At 45.9% G+C, this 22833-nt stretch overlaps 1 protein-coding gene across 1 annotated transcript; it reads right to left on the bottom strand.

The window, feature by feature from the left end:
* Positions 1-246: 246 nt before the first annotated feature.
* Positions 247-21674, bottom strand: LOC127529375 (uncharacterized). The gene is made up of 2 exons (XM_051932719.1): positions 21605-21674; positions 247-6712 (listed from the first exon to the last, which is right to left on the bottom strand). The coding sequence occupies exon 2, from the start codon at positions 6700-6702 to the stop codon at positions 4978-4980; it is 1725 nt and encodes a 574-aa protein (XP_051788679.1). The 5' UTR covers positions 6703-6712; positions 21605-21674; the 3' UTR covers positions 247-4977.
* Positions 21675-22833: the final 1159 nt, after the last annotated feature.

Genomic DNA, 22833 nt, shown 5'->3' with positions numbered 1-22833 from the left:
TATAACATCGTTAATGTCTTCTTTCCAAATATTTTCCTCCCATATTAGAGATCTGAACAATCTTCTTAAGCATACTTGACATAAAATACACACACACACACACACACACACATCCTGAGCACTCTTAGATGACACACACACATTCCACCACTAGCGGTGTCTCCTTTCCACTTTATGTCTATTAAACATAAGAGGGTCTGCTCAGGACCCTCAGAAAAGACGCTGTGCATAATTCTTGGATTTTTCTTAAACCAAAGAGGAGACATTTTATATTTTGCTAAATGTTACACAAAACCAACTGCGATCCATGAATTCAGAGTTCTGTTCATTTGAAGTTTTTTATTCAGTGCACACAATACACATATTCATTTTCAGCAATTGATTTCACAATTTGAATGTTAAAGAAGTTATACTGTAATGCTGTTAACATTTCAGACCCGATGATCCCCGTTATATGCGGCGTAGTGAATTCTTTTCAGATCTATCACATAATTTATCAGATGAAAACACCCACCTCTCCCACTCAAACGAGGCCCCCATCGCCCGCTGACTATTCTTCACTTGCTTAACACCCCCTGCCATGGTGCGTACCGATGTTTCTTCTCTTGCCATTCTTGGTTGAGTCCTGTGCACATTTACACATCGAGGAATTTCCACCCAATATGAACCTCGAGTAAGTCCTGCCAGCCTTCCCTTCTCATGTAAACTGCAAACAATCATTTCACACAAAGCGGCACTTGTGTGGGCACAAGTGGCACAACAGCAAGCAGGGGCAGACACGAGAGGCCATCAGGAGTGGGTACAGGAGGCACAACCGTACTCACACTGTGGAGAAGTTTACCGGCACCCCCACCGGGTGCCCTGTTCTCCCTGCGTGATGGAGGCAATAAAACTCAGGCAGGAGGAAGCGCCAGTCAGTCCTGGCACTGCGGCTTATTTATGCACTCCATTGGTCAGATCGCAGTTCCATTAGCAAAGGGCCTTTAACATCAGGGGTTTCATTTAGTTGCTAACAGGAAATGGCGGAGCATTGACACCTTAAATGGTCACAACTGACCGGGTCCACCAGGCTGACTGGCAATCCAGTGTTAAGAGGGCACCGCTGTGTGGCGCCCCTGCACGTCCTGAACCCTCAGTGTGGGCACAGCTTGTCCTTCTGGTCCGGCCAGTCAGTCAGCAGGAAGCTTAGCGTAACCACAATGATAGAAGCAGTAAGCCCGCTTTAAACGACGACCTCTTTCTTAACTTTGTTTCTTTTGAAGCCTTTGCTGTTTCTGCTATTTTAGGTAATGAAGTCACTCAGCACAGACGTTTAGCTCAGCAAAATACGAAAATCGCACCTCAGCTCAGAAGACCCAGGACACCCACATCACACGCTAGGTGCCCACCAAACCAGGGTTCAAGTTCACAACACACAATCAGTGACTTGCAGGTTTGTGCGACGGGGGGCATCCAGCGGGCACAGGCCACCACGTGTGACGAGAGGAGCTGAGGTGTGGGCAAACATGCGGAGGGCACTTAAACACATCGGGCTGTGCAAAGCCATACAATTTCATGCCAACCCCTTTGCCTGCCCCTTCTCTGGCTGACCACACACACACACAGGTGTAGGGGAACCAACAGCAGGCTTCCCTCAGAACAAAGACGGGCACTTTGAGGGCTCAAACAAAGGCCCTTTAAATCCAACCAGAGGATTTCTTTCAGACAGGCCCGCTTCACATCAGCAGTCCTTTGCCATCTTTCTCGTGCGAAGCCTTGGCCGATCAGGGCACAGAACCGCCCATCTACTAAAGTGGGGTCGGCCAGTCCTCCACCGCCTTATAAATCGAGACAGAAGTTGAATCTTCTCCCCTTCAACACCTCGAAACCTGAAATCCAAGGTGGGAGAAAGCAGCCCACCTTTATCAACTTCATCTCCTTTTTCTTTTTTATGGATGGCAGACGCCCGCCATCTGTGGCTCATGTGAGGAACTACACAAAGCAAAGGAGCGTAAAACAAAAGAGAAGGACGAGATCAGCCACAGAGAGACTGGAGGATCTAAAGTCCCGCAAATGAGCAGACTTTAAAAAAACAAATCACCAACGTTGATCTTGTTGAACAAGAAAACCTGTGATTACGTGAACAAGAAACTCCTAAATATCAAGACATCGATGTGAAGAGAGCAGGAGAGGCCTGCAGAGTGGTGCAGATTTAGCACCCGGGCGTCGAGTGACGTCACAATCAGGACCATAGACACTCGTTTCTTTGCGCTCTTTTCTTTTAATGTTTATTCTGCCATGGAAAGTCAGCGCCTGATCCACAAGACTGACGCACCCCTTGTGTTACTGTGGGCCCGCACAGCGCAGGACTTCACGACTTCCACATCTCCTCTGACACAGTGATCAGGAGGCTGACGTCTTTCTGACATCGTGCCGTTTAGCCACACAGCTACTGTCTGACCACAGTGAAACTTCAGGTGACCACAGCACATCATGGCGGTTCGGTCATCCGGCTCCATATCATGCATCACTTCCACTATCTGTATTAACGTCTGATGACCGATTCACACCACCATCACTATCACTCAGTTCGAGCAATGGCTCAATTTCAGTTTACACACTATTATGCTCTTTTAAGGCTCCGCCTCACTCATGAATATTGATGAGTTCCCAAAATACTTCTGTTTTTTTGTTATTTTATCCACTAGATGGCAGCAGAACACTGTCCTAACATTATAAGGCATATCATTACACGGCACCCTGAGTCTGACTCGGGTCTAACCAGATTTACGTCAAATTCTGAGCCCGAGTCTCACAAGGGTTAACGCCAAGGAGGTTAACGGAGTGTTCACATTCACTCCCCACAACGTAAAGATGAGCCACAAAGCTTCATCTGTCACAAAACCTGCAGGGCCCGACTTTTCCTGGTTTCTCTCAACTCCCTAATAACAGGAGTCGATCGAACCTTCGGACTCCTGCGAGGAATTCGTCAGCACATTGCATACACACCGGTAGACCAGCTACCCCACAATTCCAAATTTGCAAAGGGTCTTTCAAATCCCACTCCAGGGGATATAAAATGAGAAAAGAAAGAGAAAAATCGATTGTCAGACCCACAGACAGGGAAGGTTGGAGGCTTCAGCCTTCCCAGTTTCCCCTAAGAAAAGAAGCAGCGCTGCAATGGCGCAAAGACTCGCCCAGCGAGACTCCACAGAGGCCTTGAGTGCAAAAGCAGGTTGAGTTGTGGCACCAGAACTGTAGGAGAAAACCCTGCTGCTCGGTTCATCTCAGCATTCGTACATAAAAGGTTCAGTTTGGTCGCCGTACAGCCAGACACATGTGAGACCCCTTCAGATAAGGCAGTTCATTGTTAACAGGTGCGTTGACGCCAACTCATAGCCACACAATCTCCATTGGCAGACGTCTGCCCATACCGAAGAGCTCAGTGACTTTAAACATGGCACTGTCACAGAAAGAATTTAATCACCGCCAAGACCCAGGCAGGAGGAAGACTGCCATCTGTCTTTAACTCTGTTTGTTTAAAAGGAGAGAACCCCCCCCCCCCCATCACTGATTCTCCATGAACAAAGGGCGCGGACCCCCATTTAGACACTCGACTCTACGTAACAGATTTGCATATCTCCGTTAAAATGTAACAGAATAACAAGGCAACCTGATCATCAATTCACCTACTTACTCACACACTCTACAGAAGGACGAGTCGACTGCTTGACCCTTACACTCCGCTGTCACTCACTTCGCGGATCAGGACAAGCGAACGCCCGACAGCCTCTGACGGCGCCACCCCAGGTCATCCAATAGAGGGCACAGCCAGAAAACATTCGTAGGAAAACAGACACACTCACAGGGAGAAGACACACACCCTCTGCACAGCCATCTGTGGAGCACTATGGGAGACCTGCGGGGACACAGGGAGAACATACCAACTCTGCACAGACACATGCAAACTTGAACCTTCATGTCCCACTGCCAGTGCTAACCACTGTGCCACCGTGCTCCAGCTCCTGCCTAATACCTCATAAAACAATATCAATGTCCGATACCTGCCACTGACACACACACACACACTCACACACACTCCCCAGTAGCAGTTTTAGTCCCCTTGTAGCCCTCAAACTCAGGTGCCTTTCTCTTTATCTCCTTGATTCCCACACAGGACGTCCCTCGGGCAGGCGCCACTGTTGGCTATTCAGCTGCCAGCCTTGAATTCTACACGTGAAGCTGGTTGCCTGCATGTTTTCCAGGGCTGCGTCTGCCGTGTCCTTGGCCTTCAACTCCCACTTTTCCGAAGTTCCGCACTTTTCTCTGGGTTTTAATCATTTAACTCTTTAGCTCCCAGAGTCGAGCATGTGCTCCCTCAGAGTGCTGAAGTGGGTACGCAGGGCCTGTCCTCGGTGGCGTCGCCCACAGTAGAGTTCCAAACCCTCCCTGAAGTAACATCAACACAAGGGGTGTCAGGAAGTGGGTTTCCATGACCGAGCCTGAAAAGTGGAGGTTGTAAGAGCTGCGGCTCCATGTTGAGGTCCATGGCTTTGGGATGGGATGGGATGGGAAGCTCATTCAGGTGTGATGGTCAGCTGTCCGTATGGTGGAAGTCGGAGGTCCAGGAAGCTTCTCGTCACTTAGCGTGTTAAGGGTTGTTCCAAGTTTAGGCCATCAGGTGTGCAGGAAATGTGGCCGCCGAGTTTACATAGCAGGTTAAGGCTCTTGGACTGTGGGTTCAAATCCCACTACTGACACCATGTGAGCCTGAGCAGGTCACTTCAGCTCCAATTGGAATTAATTAGTTGAATGGTTCTCAGCTGTTGTAAGCTGCCATATAAGTAAACGTAAAGGTCCTTACCCAGCAGGTTGAGAGATCAGAGAGGAAGAATGGAGGTTCTGCTGGTTAGGTGCCTCAAATGACTCCCATGAGGTGTGCCATGTGGTTGTCCTCCCACCCTGATAAGAGCCACTTGTTCACCCATTAATGGAGCTTCAGGCGGTGGGGACAACTACAAATCCGAAACTCTTCTTGTTCAGTTCAACATTCACTACAGGAAATGGAGGAGGAAGAGGAAGAGGAAGAGAAGAAGACTCCAGAGATGGAGCAGCAGTAGTTGTTGTGGCATTTTGGCAATGGATGATTTGCTGCGAATTCTGCCGCTGCTCCGTTTTTCCACCTTTGAAAGGGCAATTCTGCCTAATGTGACCCGGCTGGCCACACCGGTAACAATTAAAAGGGGTTTGGCAATATGGAGGTGGCTGTTCTGCTTGATGGCACAACGTAGGCTGCGGTGGCAGCTGCTGCTGCACTTGACTCCATTTTACATTAGCCTTGGCTCTGTCTCTTCCTCTGCTGTGGCTCCGTCTCTTCAAACGCTGGTTGGCGGCCCCCTGATTAAAGGCACCCTTGTGTGCCGTCTCCGTGGCCGCTTTCACCTTCTCCTTCTCCATCCAGATTTGCACCTGCCTGATCAGTTTATTGGGTGGGTCATCATTGAAGCAGGGGTCCTGCTGGGCTAATATCTTAATACTGGGCGGCAGCCCGTTAACAAAGTTGGCGTTAATGAGGGACTCCATGTTATGGGCCCACTGCAGCCCCGAATGCAGCAGGAAGGTCTCCTTGCAGCGGTCCCAGAAGTCGTAGAGCCCCTCTCCATCTCTCAGATGAACGTTGGTGGCCGCGCTCCAGTTGATTTTGCGCGGGTATCTAATCAGTAAGGCCGCCTGGAGTGCCAACCACTCCCGTTCTTGGAAGGGTGGCGTTGGGGTGTTTGGCCAGCCGCTCCCGTTCTTGTCCCCCTCTGCCGTAGCTGACCTCTTCACTGCCAGCCATTCGGATTCCCCCAAGACCCCCCTCATGACTTGCTCGACGTCTCCAATGGTCAAGTCATAGGACACCCGCAAGGCTTCGATCTCCTGCACAAATTTGTGATGGTTGTCTGCGGGCTTCGGAACATTCCGGATAATCGTGTAGACTTCAAAGGAAGACCACGGCTTGGGATGGTCAGTCTTTACACCATCAGCCTTCTGTATTAAAGGGGCTTTAAGGGACTGGGTGTCATCATCCCTCGGCAGGGCCGAATAAATGTCTTCATCGTCTGGTCCTTGGGCTGGGGGCTGATGGAGGAGATGTTGTTGTGACACAATCACACTTTGGAGTCCGGCAGGGCTGGTGGTTGGGGTGGCTGCAGCTTGAAGGAGTGGACTGAGCCCCAGTTGCAGTCCCACCACAGACACGGGCCTCGCATCTCCTGGAGTTAGTGGTCTTTTGGGGTCCGGGACGTGCAGCCCTCCTGTTTTAGCTAAGCACTGAGCCCCCTTAGGTAATCCCGCACTTTCTTCCTTAGTCTGCCTCTCATCTTCAAGTGGCATACACCCCTCATCCATAGCGTCTAATTTCTCTTGCACCGCGTCGCGTATTCTGTTTCTTTCTCGCTTCTGCCTTTGCTTCATCTCCGTCTTCAACGCGTTCAACACTTCATCCTCTTTTCCCTCTTGCAGCTTGTCCAACAAAAACCTCCACGCTTCCAATCCAAAAGCCCCCTCAGTGGGCAGCAGCCCATTCTTAACTTGCCTCGTACCACCTGCGGTCAAACTGTGCCATCCATCAGGGGCTTTATTCACTTTGTTAGTCTGGCCACATCTATTAAACATGAAAGGTGCTGGAGATTTGTCATCATAGTCCCTTCCTGAGGTGGGCGCACTTGAGTCCATCATCACAGAGCTTCTGAAAATACAAAAATAAAAGAATAAGCATGCGAGATGCCCACCGGCCCACCCCACCTGCCTCCCGATCCACTCCACACTTTTCTATGGGGCCCCAACACCCTGAGCCCTGCACCCTAATTTCAGCAGGACTGTGACACACTAAGCCACTGAGAAAAGACAAGTGTGATAGTGGACATGAGGAAGGAGAGGAGACCTCACCGGCCACTGTTCATCTGAGGGCTTGAAGTGGAGAGGGTGAGCGGCAATAAATACCTGGGCATCTACATCAGTGAGGACCTCACTTGGAAACTTCACACCACACAGCTGGTCAAGAGAGCAGCACAGTGGCTGGACTTTCTGAGGAGGCTGAGGAAGTTTGGTATGTCGACTAAGATCCTCGGCAACTTTTACAGCTGCATTGTTGAGAGCATCTTGACCAGCTGCATCACCGTGTGGTACGGCAACACCACTGCTATGGACCACAAACGCCTGCAGAGAAGATCACCAGATCACCCCACTGCCCTCTCTGCAGAGCATCTACAACTGCAGAGTCCTCAGGAGAACTGCCTCGATCCTCAGGGATCCCCAACACCAACTGTTCACACTTCTTCCCTCAGGCAGGAGGTACAGAGTATGAAATGCAGGACGTCCAGGCCAAAGAGCTCTCTCTTTCTTCCCTAAGGCCATTAGACTTCTAAATAACTGACTGGAGTTTATAACTGTGAGCCACCTCATTCTGTCGACCTGACACAACTGGATTGGACTCGTCCATCACACACCTACCAGTACCTGCACGTTACACTTTATATTTCTGTTCTGGTTTAATACTTAGTGTTATCACTCTTTAATTTAATATTGCTCTTTATCAGTGTGCTGCTGCTGGAGTACGGGAATTACACCTTGGGATTAATAAAGTATCTATCTATCTATCTATCTATCTATCTATCTATCTATCTATCTATCTATCTATCTATCTATCTATCTATCCATCTATTGTGGAATGGAAATTTTCAGTTTACAGATAACTGTCCTTTTTATATTTAAGAAAATGTGTACTTGACAGTTTGCAGAAACTGTGTATGTGACCTTTAACATTTATTACTGATGCTGACCTGTGTGAGCAGTTCAAAAGAATCTGACCTCACCAGAAAGCTGCCTTTACCAGAAATGTATTTTTATAAACTGTTCTTCCTGTTTTACGAATAAGCTACTCTATGTACTCATCTGTAACCGCCGTCTATTTTAAGCCCTAAAAGGCTCATGCATTAATCTGCCTTTATACGAACTTGTGAAGTGTGCACACAATCAGCTGATATAAAAGAGCTGAACTCTTTCCTGTCAGCGCGCATGCTACTGACACTCCAGTCTAGGTATGCAACAATAAAAGAAAGCTTATGAACATTTCTTCTGGTGTGAGACTCTGACTCCTTCCATTTTACGGGTCAACAATTCTTTCTTCCACACTATCATATAGTGCCTTTCACCCTATCTATCTATCTATCTATCTATCTATCTATCTATCTATCTATCTATCTATCTATCTATCTATCTATCTATCTACAGGTGCTGGTCATAAAATTAGAATATCATGACAAAGTTGATTTATTTCAGTAATTCCATTCAAAAAGTGAAACTTGTATATTAGATTCATTCATTACACACAGACTGATGTATTTCAAATGTTTATTTCTTTTAATGTTGATGATTATAACTGACAACTAATGAAAGTCCCAAATTCAGTATCTCAGAAAATTAGAATATCAATTAAGACCAATGCAAAAAAAGGATTTTTAGAAATGTTGGCCAACTGAAAGGTATGAACATGAAAAGTATGAGCATGTACAGCACTCAATATTTAGTTGGGGCTCCTTTGGCCTGGATTACTGCAGCAATGCGGCGTGGCATGGAGTCGATCAGTCTGTGGCACTGCTCAGGTGTTAGGAGAGCCCATGTTGCTCTGATAGTGGCCTTCAGCTTTTCTGAATTGTTGGGTCTGGCGTATTGCATCTTCCTCTTCACAATACCCCATAGATTTTCTATGGGCTTAAGGTCAGGTGAGTTTGCTGGCCAATCAAGAACACTGTGTGCACGTGCCAGGTCCTGTTGGAAAATGAAATCTGCATCTCCATAAAGTTCGTCAGCAGCAGGATGCATGAAGTGCTCTAAAACTTCTTGGTAGGCGGCTGCATTGACCTTGGACCTCAGAAAACACAATGGACCAACACCAGCAGATGACATGGCACCCCAAACCATCACTGACTGTGGAAACTTTACACTGGACCTCACGTAACGTGGATTCTGTGCCTCTCCTCTCTTCCTCCAGACTCTGGGACCTTGATTTCCAAAGGAAATGCAAAATTCACTCCTTAGCAGTCCAGTCCTTTTTGTCTTTAGCCCAGGCGAGACGCTTCTGACGCTGTCTCTTGTTCAAGAGTGGCTTGACACAAGGAATGCGACAGCTGAAACCCATGTCTTGCATACGTCTGTGCCTGGTGGTTCTTGAAGCACTGACTCCAGCTGCAGTCCACTCTTTGTGAATCTCCCCCACATTTTTGAATGGGTTTTGTTTCCCAATCCTCTCCAGGGTGCGGTTATCCCTATTGCTTGTCCACTTTTTTCTACCACATCTTGTCCTTCCCTTCGCCTCTCTATTAATGTGCTTGGACACAGAGCTCTGTGACCGACCAGCCAGCCTCTTTAGCAATGACCTTTTGTGTCTCGCCCTCCTTGTGCGAGGTGTCAATGGTCGTCTTTTGGACAACTGTCAAGTCAGCAGTCTTCCCCATGATTGTGTAGCCTACAGAACTCGACTGAGAGACCATTTAAAGGCTTTTTAGTTAATTAGCTGATGAGAGTGTGGCACCAGGTGTCTTCAATATTGAACCTTTTCACAATATTCTAATTTTCCGAGATACTGAATTTGGGACTTTCATTAGTTGTCAGTTATAATCATCAACATTAAAAGAAATAAACATTTGAAATACATCAGTCTGTGTGGAATGAATGAATCTAATATACAAGTTTCACTTTTTGAATGGAATTACTGAAATAAATCAACTTTGTCATGATATTCTAATTTTATGACCAGCTCCTGTATCTATTGAGAAAGAAAAAAAAACATTATTAACTGTAATGATTATAAGTATTTACCTCACAATACCAAGGACTATATTTTGTATTAATCATAATGCAGTGAGTTATATGATTTATTACTTCTATATGATTTGTTCTTCATTTAGGTAGAAAAGAATTAAGCTTGTGCACAGAATTATGAGAGTAACTTGCATTATTTTATGAGAAAATGCTGACCTCTTGATACTAACAGAACACCCTGTGACATTATAAATCAATGTGATTGTTTCTGAATTCTTGCTTAAAACCATAAGAAACATGTCCCTTATGGATTAATAGATAAGGGTTTATTAATCTAACCAAACAAATATAATCTACTTAAGATATTAAAACTATAAGAATGTAATTTCTTTATAACTAATGTACTATAAGGAACTACTTTAAACTGGTCTTGTGTGTGTGTGCTGATAAGAGCGTATTTCTTAGGAACGTGAGCGCCCTAATAGCTCTTTATTTGGATAAGAAGTTCTGTGCACTTGTGCATGTAATAATCAGCAGTTATGTATGACCTTAAAATGAACTGTCATGTGTTTTTCTCTTTGGCTAAATGATAGATAATAAAAAGAAAAGAATTTTTCTTTCAGGAGGCTGTTTGAACTGACCAGGCAGTGGCACTGAGCTGGGGGTTCTGCAGTCTCTTTAAACTCACCAAGAATAAAGAAATTGCTTTTAAATTTTAATTTAAATTGATGGTTTTGTCTCCCATCGTTTTTCGACTTCAGCGTTCACACTATTGAGAAAGAAAATCAGTATTGAATTATAATCCCTTATTATGTCTGTGTTTATACTAAAAGCATTAAGCTACTGTGGACACGGGTTCAAAGAGAGAAGACAGCAGAGGATGGACACAGTTTGTTTAATCAACACACACCTTTATTCTTTATGATTCTTGGTGAGTAGAGAGACACCGCAGCGCCTGTCAGCTCAGGACTCAGTGCCAGCTGAATCTCCCCTTCCTCTTTTCTTACAGACTTTTATAAGTCATATACCAACTCAGGTGCCGTCGAGAGTGGCAGCCTTTTCAGCAGCTCAGTGTACAACTTTATTTTTCTACTTTTATTCTTCTCTTTTTTATTGATCACTCCTATCACTTTATTTTATGTGGATTTGTTCACTGGACACACTTACTTTTACAACGTGGGCATGGATTTTTACACGCCGAGACTCGCCTATTCAAGTACTCAACTTCGAGCGCTGAGAACAAATGCCAGTGCCGGTGTGGTTCCCTATTTACCTGACGAGGTAAGCAGGCGGTATCGTGGAAGCAGAGCCGACACTAAGCTAAAATGAAGCGGCTTGCAAGAAAGTGGCGTTTTAAGCCTTCGGTGCCTTCTGTGATTCTGGGAAATGTGAACTCAATCTCAAATAAGATCGACGAACTGGCTGCGCTGGTGAAAAATGTAAGGACCTACAGAGAATGCAGTTTGTTGTGCTTTTGCCAAACGTGGCTAAATAACACCATCCCAGATGCTAATGTGGAGCTACCCGGGTTTAGCACAGTTAGAGCGGACAGAGACGCAAGTACCTGCGGGAAGCACAAAGGAGGAGGACTCGCTCTCTATGTTAATACACGGTGGTGTAACTCTGGACATGTTAAAGTCAAAATCTCCACTTGCTGCAGGGACATCGAACTGTTGGCTGAAAGTCTGCGTCCCTATTACTTGCCCAGAGAGTTTGGACATGTCATTGTTGTCATCGTGTACATCCCTCCTCGGGTGGACGTGGAGCTAGCAAGTGACATCATCCATTCTGCTGTTGCTAAGTTACAAACGCAGCACCCTGAGGCGCTTGTGCTAATCGCTGGAGACTTTAACCATGTGACGCTGGACAAAACATTACCTGCATTCTCCCAGTATGTGGACTGTAACACCAGGAGAAATAAGACTATTGATTTACTGTATGCAAACGTTAAAGACGCATACAGCGCCACCCCGCTGCCTGCGCTGGGGAAAGCAGATCATAACCTGGTTCTGCTTCAGCCTCACTATAAACCAAAAGTTAGAGTCCTACCTGTAACCACACACTCATTCAGGAAGTGGTCCCCTGAGGCAGAGCAGGTTCTGAGAGACTGGAACTACAGACTGGGATATCCTGCAGGGGTCACATAGTGAGAACATTGAGGAGGTTGTTGACTGCACTACTGACTACATCAACTTCTGTATGGACATTGTAGTTCCAGTAAGATCAGTACGCTGCTATGCTAACAACAAGCCATGGATTACAAGTGACATCAAGGGCCTTTTGAACCAGAAGAAAAGGGCTTTTAAAGGCAGTGATCAGCAGGAGCTCAAGCGCGTGCAGAAGGAACTCCAAGTCCAGCTCAGGGCGGCTAAGGAGCAGTACAGGAGAAAGCTGGAGCAGAAGTTGCAGAATAACAGCATGAAGGAAGTGTGGGATGGGATGAAGATCATCACTGGCTGCAGCTCGAAGCGGGGTGCCACCATCGAGAGAGACGTGAAGAGACCAAACCTGATGAGCAACTTCTTTAACAGGTTTGACCACCCTAACCCACTCTCACTCTCACCTCGGAGTACTGCACCCTCCACACATCCGTCTGCTGATACCAACATAGGAGAGACATCCCCACCCATAATTACAACAGCGCAAGTGAGCAGAGAGCTGAGGAAACTTCGTGCCAGCAAACCAGCAGGTCCAGATGGAGTATCGCCACGACTGCTGAAGGTCTGTGCATCGGAGCTGGGGGGTCCTCTACAGCGCATCATCAACCTGAGCCTGGAACAGGGGAGAGTCCCGAGGCTTTGGAAAACATCTTGCATCACCCCAGTCCCAAAGGTATCATGACCTATTGAGCTGAATAACTTCAGGCCTGTCGCTCTGACGTCACATGTGATGAAGACCATGGAGAGGCTGCTGCTTCACCACCTTAGGCCACAGGTTCAACACGCCCTCGACCCTCTGCAGTTTGCATATCAGGAGAAGGTGGGAGCGGAGGATGCCATCATCTACATGCCACACTGATCCCTCTCCCACTTGGACAGAGGCAGTGGTGCTGTAAGAATTATGTTTCTAGACTTCTCTAGTGCCTTCAACACAATCCAACCTCTGCTCCTTAGGGACAAGCTGACAGAGATGGGAGTAGATTCATAGCTGGTGGCATGGATTGTGGACTATCTTACAGACAGACCTCAGTATGTGCGTCTTGGGAACTGCAGGTCTGACATTGTGGTCAGCAGCACAGGAGCGCCACAGGGGACTGTACTTTCTCCGGTCCTGTTCAGCCTATATACATCGGACTTCCAATACAACTCGGAGTCCTGCCATGTGCAAAAGTTCACTGACGACACTGCTATCGTGGGCTGTATCAGGAATGGGCTGGAGGAGGAGTATAGGAACCTAATCAATGACTTTGTTAAATGGTGCGACTCAAACCACCTACACCTGAACACCAGCAAAACCAAGGAGCTGGTGGTGGATTTTAGGAGGACCAGGCCACTCATGGACCCCGTGATTATCAGAGGTGACTGTGTGCAGATGGTGCAGACCTATAAATACCTGGGAGTGCAGCTGGATGATAAATTAGACTGGACTGCCAATACTGATGATCTGTGCAAGAAAGGACAGAGTCGACTATACTTCATTAGAAGGCTGGCATCCTTCAACATCTGCAATAAGATGCTGCAGATGTTCTATCAAACGGTTGTGGCGAGCGCCCTCTTCTATGCGGTGGTGTGCTGGGGAGGCAGCATAAAGAGGAAAGACGCCTCACGCCTGGACAAACTGGTGAGGAAGGCAGGCTGTATTGTAGGCACGGAGCTGGACAGTTTAACATCTGTGGCAGAGTGACGGGCGCTGAGCAGACTCCTGCCAATCATGGAGAATCCACTGCATCCACTGAACAGGATCATCTCCAGACAGAGGAGCAGCTTCAGAGACAGACTGCTGTCACCGTCCTGCTCCACTGACAGACTGAGAAGATCATTCCTCCACCACACTATGAGACTCTTCAATTCCACCTGGGGGGGGGTAAACGTTAACATTTAACATTATACAAAGTTATTGTCTGTATGCCTGCATTGTTATTACTCTTTAATTTAATATTGTTATTATCAGTATGCTGCTGCTGGAGAATGTGAATTTCCCATTGGGATTAATAAAGTATCTATCTATCTATCTATCTATCTATCTATCTATCTATCTATCTATCTATCTATCTATCTATCTATCTATCTATCTATCTATCTATCTATCTATCTATCATATAGTGCCTTTCATCTATCTATCTATCTATCTATCTATCTATCTATCTATCTATCTATCTATCTATCTATCTATCTATCTATCTATCTATCATATAGTGCCTTTCATCTATCTATCTATCTATCTATCTATCTATCTATCTATCTATCTATCTATCTATCTATCTATCTATCTATCTATCTATCTATCTATCACATACACATCATGCCAACGCCCTGAGTAACAGACATAAGGCTTAGATAAAGCATCATTTCTAGCTTAAAATTTAAGCAAACATTTTTGATTATTAATGAGTCATAAGACTCTTCCTTAAAGCGTGCATATTAAAAGATTACTTCTTCACATATGAAGTTCACCCAAAATACAGTAATTTGTCATCTTTGTAGTTAGGCCTACTTCCCTTTATCTTTTGAGACACGCTGTTCTTGTTTTCTGCCTACTGGCTTATTTGCACGTTCAAGGGTGCAACTGGCATTGAAGGAATGTTACACCCAAGAATTTAGGGGACAGAATAAGAGACAGAAATTCTACTGTCTTTTAAACTACATCTTTGTTCATAATAATTTCTTTTCTCCACACTACTATAAGCTGATAGTTTATTTACCTCTAACAGAATAGTATTCTTAACAAAAGGACAGATATGTGTATAAGTATATTACTTGTTCTACTAATGTATTAATCTAACTGCAAAAGGTGTTATTGCTTAAAACATTGTGAACAATTGTAACATTTCTTCAGAACTGCTGATCTTTAGTCTGCTCAGGAAATTACTAATCTCTTTGGAAACATCTGAGGTTTTGTGTAATCAGCAGCAGCAAGCTCTTCCACTTCTGCTTAAGTTATTTTGAACAAAGTATGTTGTAAACCTGAGGCATATTATCAGACCCACCCTATTGTGTAACCATACCTCGTGCTAAAGTCTGTCTCTGAAGAAGTCGACAACTCTGTTATAAAAGGAATTGACTCTTTGTAAAGAGCGGGCTACCCTGGTCTCGCTGTCAGCGACACAAACTGGCAGGGGCTGCCAGCCTCCTCTCACCAAGAATAAAAGAAATTGCTTTCTGCTACTGATCAGTGTCTGCCTGCTGTTTGCCTCAAACTCTCGTTCACACTATCTGTCTATCATATAGTGCCTTTCTATCTATCTATCTATCTATCTATCTATCTATCTATCTATCTATCTATCTATCTATCTATCTATCTATCTATCTATCTATCTACTTTATGCTGCCTCTGTTACTTATTATTTATGTTTACCTTTGTACGTTGGTGTAAGAGTCAATCATAGAAAGTTAAAGTTTTGAGTTAAACTCTCATTAATGTTTGCTTCATTTGAATAGAATATAATTTCTTTCATCGTCTTTTCCCCTTTTAAGTCAGTAACAGATAGAACTGAGCTACGGTGTGATAATGGTGTCAGTTGTGTTCAGAACTGGTCCCAGTACTCAGGGCCTTTTCAACTCAGAGATGGGACAGCCGTACAGTTTTCTGACCGTCTACAAATGTTTCAGAAATGTTAAGTAAATAGTAACGATCTGAGATGTAACAAGATTTAAGCTTTGAACAGAACTTTTCTTAACAAGAATTTTTCTTTCTTTTTGCTTTGGTGACACTAAAATGACACCAGTGCGTGTGTGTGTGTGTGTGTCTTTGTATTCACTTTGTGATGAGCTGATGCCTCGTCCAGGGATTGTTTCTGCCTTGTACCCAATGCTTGTTGTAATGGACACATCCCTGGATTGATGGATTTAATCTTTAAACATCCTTTTCAGAGATACAGTATTGCACTAAGGTGTCATCACAGTTTAATGGCTGTTCCAGGCAATTCACAACACAGCGAAGCCGAACCTGTTCTCACCGTGATAATATCTCGCACTGCCACCTGGTGGATTCTTCCAGATTTACGTAAAGTACGCGCGCAGGTATAAACAGTAGATAGATAGATAGAATTGGGGAATACAACGCTTGTGTAGCAGGAGCGTCCACTGCAACATGTGTCACATCACATGAAGTATAACCCTAACCCTAACTGTGCACATGACACTAAACTTGAACTTGAAGGCAGGCCCCGGCCTCAGACTCCTCCGCTTCTGTAACAAAAGAAACAATAGCAGGGCGGCACTCACCACAGTGTGGAGAGACGACAGACACCACAAGGTCCAGCGGGGAGCTTTGGCAGGATGCCGACTGAGCGATCAGCTGAAGCTCTTCAAAGGGCCCCCTTATTAAATAAAGGAGCTCAGCACCGTCACCTCGGCAGGGCTCAGGCTAGACTGGCAAGGGGCTGACCCTCATTTACATATGATGTGGGCAGACATCCTATGACAGGCAGCCTAATTAGCATAAAAGATAGCCAAACAGCATTTCCTGCTCAGCACCTTCCTGTACCACTGCATGCTAGGAGATCAAATTACAAGTCCTGCTGAACTCCACAGCTTGGCCTTGAGCTTCACCCAGAGCAGACAGCGCACACTCACTGGGGGTCTCGTGCTATGCTACTCACTCACTGGCGGTCTTGTGCCATGGTGCACACTCTCTGGAGGTCTCATGCCATGCTGCGCACTCACTGGGGGTCTTGTGCCATGCTGTGCACTCACAGGGGTCTCGTGCCATGCTGTGCACTCATTGGGAGTCTCGTGCCATGCTGTGTACTCACAGTGGTCTTGTACCGTGCTACTCACTCTCTGGGGGTCTCGTGCCATGCTGCACACTCACTGAGGGTCTCGTGCCATGCTGTGCACTCACAGGGGTCTCGTGCTATGCTACTCACTCACTGGTGGTCTTGTGCCATGCTGCACACTCTCTGGAGGTCTCATGCTATGCTGCACACTCACTGGGGGTCTTGTGCCATGTTACTCACTCACCGCTGGTCTCATGCCATGCTACTCACTCACTGGGGGTCTCTTGTTAAGACAGGAGTCGTTAATCAGACAAGTCTTTATTTGGACACAGGTGACTACGTGGATTCATGCATTGCAAGGCAGAAGAGCAAAGTTCCCCTGCAGTCCCATCATGACTTCCCTTTAAAAGTGAGAATGTGAACCAGAACTGGGCGTCAGTCAGTCAGTCAGTCAGGGTGATCAGGAATAGAAAGGAAAGCATCGGGGAGCTCAATAACAGAAAAGCACACGGCAGTGGACGGGACTGTAGAGAGAATTGTGGACGGATTCGGGACTATAGGAGTCTTAGGGTGTAGAGCAGCATTGACTCCACAGAGGTCCTGAACGGACCACCACAAGCCATCTGCTTACCTAACTGGAAGAATAGGAGAGTTCACAGGGGAGTACTGGGCTGGAATATCAGCGCCCCGCTTAGCTAAGTCAGCACGAACAACGGTAACACCGGCCACGGCCTCAGGTGAGAGAGGACATTGTGGGCGATGTGGACGGACGGATGGGTTCAACATGAGCTATTCGGCCATTTTCCCATGTGCCCAGAGAGATGAGGGGAGCGAGTCTAACCAAGAGATTTGAAGGGAATACAGCAGCGTGGGGATTGAAGTGGGAGAAGAGCGGCAAAGAGAGCGGGTTACACGTACAACTAGGCCTATTGCAACTTTCAGAACTGTCCTGTCCGGGCTGGACCAAATATTTAGTCCCACATACTCCCAGCCTTCCCTCTCCTGACATGCCAGTACCCATGGAGGCGAGCGGATTTAGCAATGGAGACGTGGGATGGAAGCACTTGAGAAGAAAGGCAGTCGCTGTGACGTGAGGGAGTCTACTGCTCCTCCAGCCATTTCTGCTGAGACCTAACAGTTGATTAGGCAAAGAGTCCGAGAGGCCGACTTCGTCAACACGCAGTCCAGTGAAACGGGTTTGGACACTGTGATCCAGGAGGAACCCGGGACAGCAGAGATGGACAACCCAGGCAGCATAGGAGCAGGTAATGGTGGATGTGACCTTTTTCATAACTGAGATGGCGGGCCATCGAGTCTCTCGTCCTAACAGGTTCACTGGGCATGGAGGGCTGAGTGAGAATCAATGGTGCAATGCCACACTAGAGAATGAAGCTTGAATGGGAACGGGTGAAGAGAGAGAGAGAGGTGGAACACAATACAAGACAATATTACACAGGGTGGTCCAGATTGAATTCTGCAGATCCAGATCGTATGCATGACTTTGATTTATGTGGGGACGATTCCAGTTCGGCACGAAGGCGATTCTTCATGTCGTCAGTTCGCACACTTCTCGATGTAATAAACTTAACTTATAGGGTAATGAAAATTGCATAATTAGATCTGGACCACCCAATACAAGTTATTTTCATAAAGCCTAAAATCACCCAAGGAATGTCACGGTGGGCTTTAACAGGCCCTGTCTCTTCACAGCCCCCCAGCTTTGACTCACTAAGAAGACAAAGAAAACCCTTGTAGGGAAAAAAAAATGGAAGAAACCTCCGGAAAGGCAGTTCAAAGAGAGACCCCCGTCTGGGTAGGTTGGGCGTGTAGTGGGTGTCAAAAAGAAGGGGGGGGGGGGGTGTCAACACAACACACAGAACAGAAGACAAGCCAGCCTCCATACAATAGAAATATTACATTTAACAGTAGATGACATCCCATACTGCGGTGGGCTGGCACCCTGCTCCAGCAGACCCCCGTGACCCTGTCGTTAGGATATAGCGGCTTGGATAATGGATAGATGGATGACATCCCATAATAAGGTTTGGATTTCTTCAGAGTCCTGGAGACCTCGGCCATCAAGCTGCCTCCCCCTATTGGCCAATCCACTGCTGAGACAGCCAATCCGATGAAAGGACCCCTCTGCTTTTTAGTGCATTTATAACTAAAGTAAATAAAATCGTTTGACTTAAAAAACATAATAATATACAGTATGTTATTTTTGACTTTTTAGTTTTTGAGTACTTTACAAAAGATTTTTCTTTAATCATTTTTCATGAACGGGAAACTTTCTTTAAAAGTATTATCTTCTTATGTGATACGCTACCGTGGCTGTCTGTTTGTCTGTCCAGGATTTTCAAACACCCGTAGCTTGCAAACCGTTTGACCGATTGACCTGAGATTTACCACACAAATACTACGTGACGTCTGCTATCCGCTTTCAGGGTGATGACTGGCCTCCAAGGGTATTCTTCTTTTTATTTTTATTTTATTTTATTGTTGAATCAACTCTCGGCAGCGGCCAGCAGGGTGGCCTTGTGGCGCATGCGTACGGGCACCGTTCTCATCCCTACCACCATCGCCATCACTTTCTCTACCTCTTCATATCTTAAATCATTCTTGAGTCAGATTGAAGACTTAAGTGAAAAATTAAGGAAAACGTACAAAGTAATCACAACACAAACACAGACTTAATCAGTTTTAACACGAAAAAGATCTGGACGGAAGAAGAGAAGAAGCGGGCGTTAGGGTGGAGAAAAGAAGAGCAGCGCAGAAAGAGCATCAACCTCTGAGCAAACGAATGAGAAACGTACAGAGAAAGAAAGAGGAGGAAAACTGGGAATGTCAAGTCAAGTGGATTCACTACACGTTATCGTTATAGCAGTGCGCCGTTACTGGGATAATCTACAGGGCATCTGGAAAGTATTCACAGCTTCATCACTTTGTCCACATTTTGTTATGTTACAGAATTCTACACACAACACCCCATAATGACAACGTGAAAAACGTTTACTTGAGGTTTTTGCAAATTTATTAAAAATAAAAAAACTGAGAAATCCCATGTCCAGAAGTATTCACAGCCTTTACTCAATACTTTGTCGATGCCCCTTTGGCAGCAATTCCAGCCTCAAGTCTTGTTGAATATGATGCCACAAGCTTGGCACACCTATCCTTGGCCAGTTTGGCCCATTCCTCTTTGCAGCACCTCTCAAGCTCCATCAGGTTGGATGGGAAGCGTCGGTGCACAGCCATTTTAAGATCTCTCCAGAGATGTTCAATCGGATTCAAGCCTGGGCTCTGGCTGGGCCACTCAAGGACATTCACAGAGTTGTCCTGAAGCCACTCCTTTGATATCTTGGCTGTGTCCTGCTGAAAGATGAACCGTCGCCCCAGTCTGAGGTCAAGAGCGCTCTGGAGCAGGTTTTCATCCAGGATGTCTCTGTACATTGCTGCAGTCATCTTTCCCTTTATCCTGACTAGTCTCCCAGTCCCACAGCATGATGCTGCCACCACCATGCTTCACTGTAGGGATGGTGCCAGGTTTTCCCCAAATGTGATGCCTGGCATTTACACCAAAGAGTTCAATCTTTGTCTCATCAGACCAGAGAATTTTCTTTCTCATGGTCTGAGAATCCTTCAGGTGCCTTTTGGCAAACTCCAGGTGGGCTGCCATGTGCCTTTTACTAAGGAGTGGCTTCCGTCTGGCCACTCTACCATACAGGCCTGATTAGTGGATTGCTGCAGAGATGGTTGTCCTTCTGGAAGGTTCTCCTCTCTCCACAGAGGACCTCTGGAGCTCTGACAGAGTGACCATCGGGTTCTTGGTCACCTCCCTGACTAAGGCCCTTCTCCCCCGATCGCTCAGTTTAGATGGCCGGCCAGCTCTAGGAAGAGTCCTGGTGGTTTTGAACTTCTTCCACTTACTGATGATGGAGGCCACTGTGCTTATTGGGACCGTCAAAGCAGCAGAAATTTTTCTGTAACCTTCCCCAGATTTGTGCCTCGAGACAATCCTGTCTCGGAGGTCTACAGACAATTCCTTTGACTTCATGCTTGGTTTGTGCTCTGACATGAACTGTCAGCTGTGGGACCTTCTATAGACAGGTGTGTGCCTTTCCAAATCAGGTCCAGTCAACTGAATTTACCACAGGTGGACTCCAATGAAGCTGCAGAAACATCTCAAGGATGATCAGGGGAAATAGGAGGCACCTGAGCTCAATTTAGAGCTTCATGGCAAAGGCTGTGAATACTTATGGACATGGGATTTCTCAGTTTTTTTATTTTTAATAAATTTGCAAAAATCTCAAGTAAACTTTTTTCACGTTGTCATTATGGGGTGTTGTGTGTAGAATTCTGATGAAAAAAAATGAATTTAATCCATTTTGGAATAAGGCTGTAACAGAACAAAATGTGGAAAAAGTGATGAAGCGCTGGGAATACTTTCTGGATGCTCTGTATCTACTTTGCAGAATTCTTTAAATATTTAAAAGAATGATTTTCTTTTCTGCTCAGGCTCTTATGGGATTAGCGATCGGTCGCTGCGAAAAAAAAAAATCTCGACGACAGAACGGCAAACTGCCGGTAATCCAGCCTCGCGGTGATCATCGTGGAGTAACCGAGTCACGTGGGCGCGCAGATTTACCGACTCCTCTCACTGTCGGGGTGAACAGATGACGCGACCCTCACTCGTGCGCTCCGATATCGCACTCGATTCTCTCTCTGTCAGTGTTGTGTGTGCATAACCAATGATTACGGCAAAATGTGTTACGTAATTGTATCGGTTTGGACAGATCATTGTATTGTCATCGACGCTGAGGACGTATGCAAATTTTGAAGAAATTCGCTTCACCGAAAATGGGTTTAAAATCAGTTTAACCCCGAGAGGCAGACGGAGGAATCAAATTCAAATAAAACCCTTTAATAAAAACCGCTCGTGCTCACCGGTCACCGGTCTCGTTCCTGTCTGTAATCGCACCTTCACTTGGTTCTTCTTTCTTTCTTCTTTTTAATATTTTCTAATCCCCCCCCCCCCCCCCCACCCCACTATCAACCGAGCAAAAAATTATTTGTCGGAGCGTTCGCTCTTTATTATGTAAATCAGACATCCAATTCTTTCTTGCGTATACGTGTCAGACAGACAGACAGACAGAGACCCTTAAAGCAGAAGTCCGCTTTGTCTTATTTGTGGTGTTTGTGACTGGCGCGCCTCTCAAGCAGAAGTCGTCCCGGTCAGCTGACCTCAGTCTGCCTAATGGCTGACGCCTTTCCACGGCCGCAAACCGCTTTTAGTCCTCAGTATCCTGTGTGCACTTGTGGACGAAGACTTAGACAAGACAGCAGGTGTGGTCTTATAGCAGCTTTATTTTTCATCGTCACAGTGAGCAGAGTTTCAGAAAAGCAGGCCATCAATATTACATCTTTACATTATCTTCTGAACCCAGTCTGTCAGGTGGGGCAAAGTTTTATACCCCTAAAACGCATGATTTAATATCATTATGAAATGCAACAGTCGACACTGTTATCTTACACAATCCTTGAGCCAAGTATTATCTCAGACCCCAGAGTTCCTTCTTCTATCTTCACCACAAGTTCAACCCCCCTTATGCGACGTGAATTCTTGGCCCTTTTGTTATGGCGTTCAGATGTAAATAGAGGAAAACGGGATAAGGCGGACTCCTGTGTGGATTGCTTAGACCTTGAGTCCCTTGAACAAATATTTTTCTGTTTGCTCATCAAAGCATGCTTTTACAAAATGTAAAGGTTACTTCTGCTTAACTTCTCAGACACGGATTAGTACAAGGGAACGAAGAGAACATTCATCTTCCACAGGTGACCTTTGATTGGCTGCTTTCACACTTTTCTGGGGACTCAGCTCTGTGCGCTCTGGACACGCCCACTTTTATTGTTTTGTTTCTTTTAATCTAACGTGATTGGACAGTCGTCAACGTGCTATTTGCATATCGACAGCTCACACCCGCCATTGACATAACAACAGAAACACAAAATCGGCTCTTAAACGAGTACGACGTGTTTGACTGCCTCGGGCATCGATAAGCTCTGATCTCTAACTGTAAATGCCATCTGAAATGTTGTGAAGGGCTGACGTGAACGAACGCCTGCTTCGTTTTCTTAGAATTAGAGGCCTGTGAAGAAGTTGCTTTGGTCTTCTT

Source organism: Erpetoichthys calabaricus, chromosome 10, assembly GCF_900747795.2.
Source record: "Erpetoichthys calabaricus chromosome 10, fErpCal1.3, whole genome shotgun sequence".
Taxonomy (NCBI): Eukaryota; Metazoa; Chordata; class Cladistia; order Polypteriformes; family Polypteridae; genus Erpetoichthys; species Erpetoichthys calabaricus.
This window is presented reverse-complemented; position numbering and strand designations above follow the sequence as displayed.

Coding starts and splice junctions, on each gene's coding strand:
- LOC127529375 (XM_051932719.1), bottom strand. CDS start 6,702: ATGATGGACTCAAGTGCGCCCACCTCAGGAAGGGACTATGATGACAAA.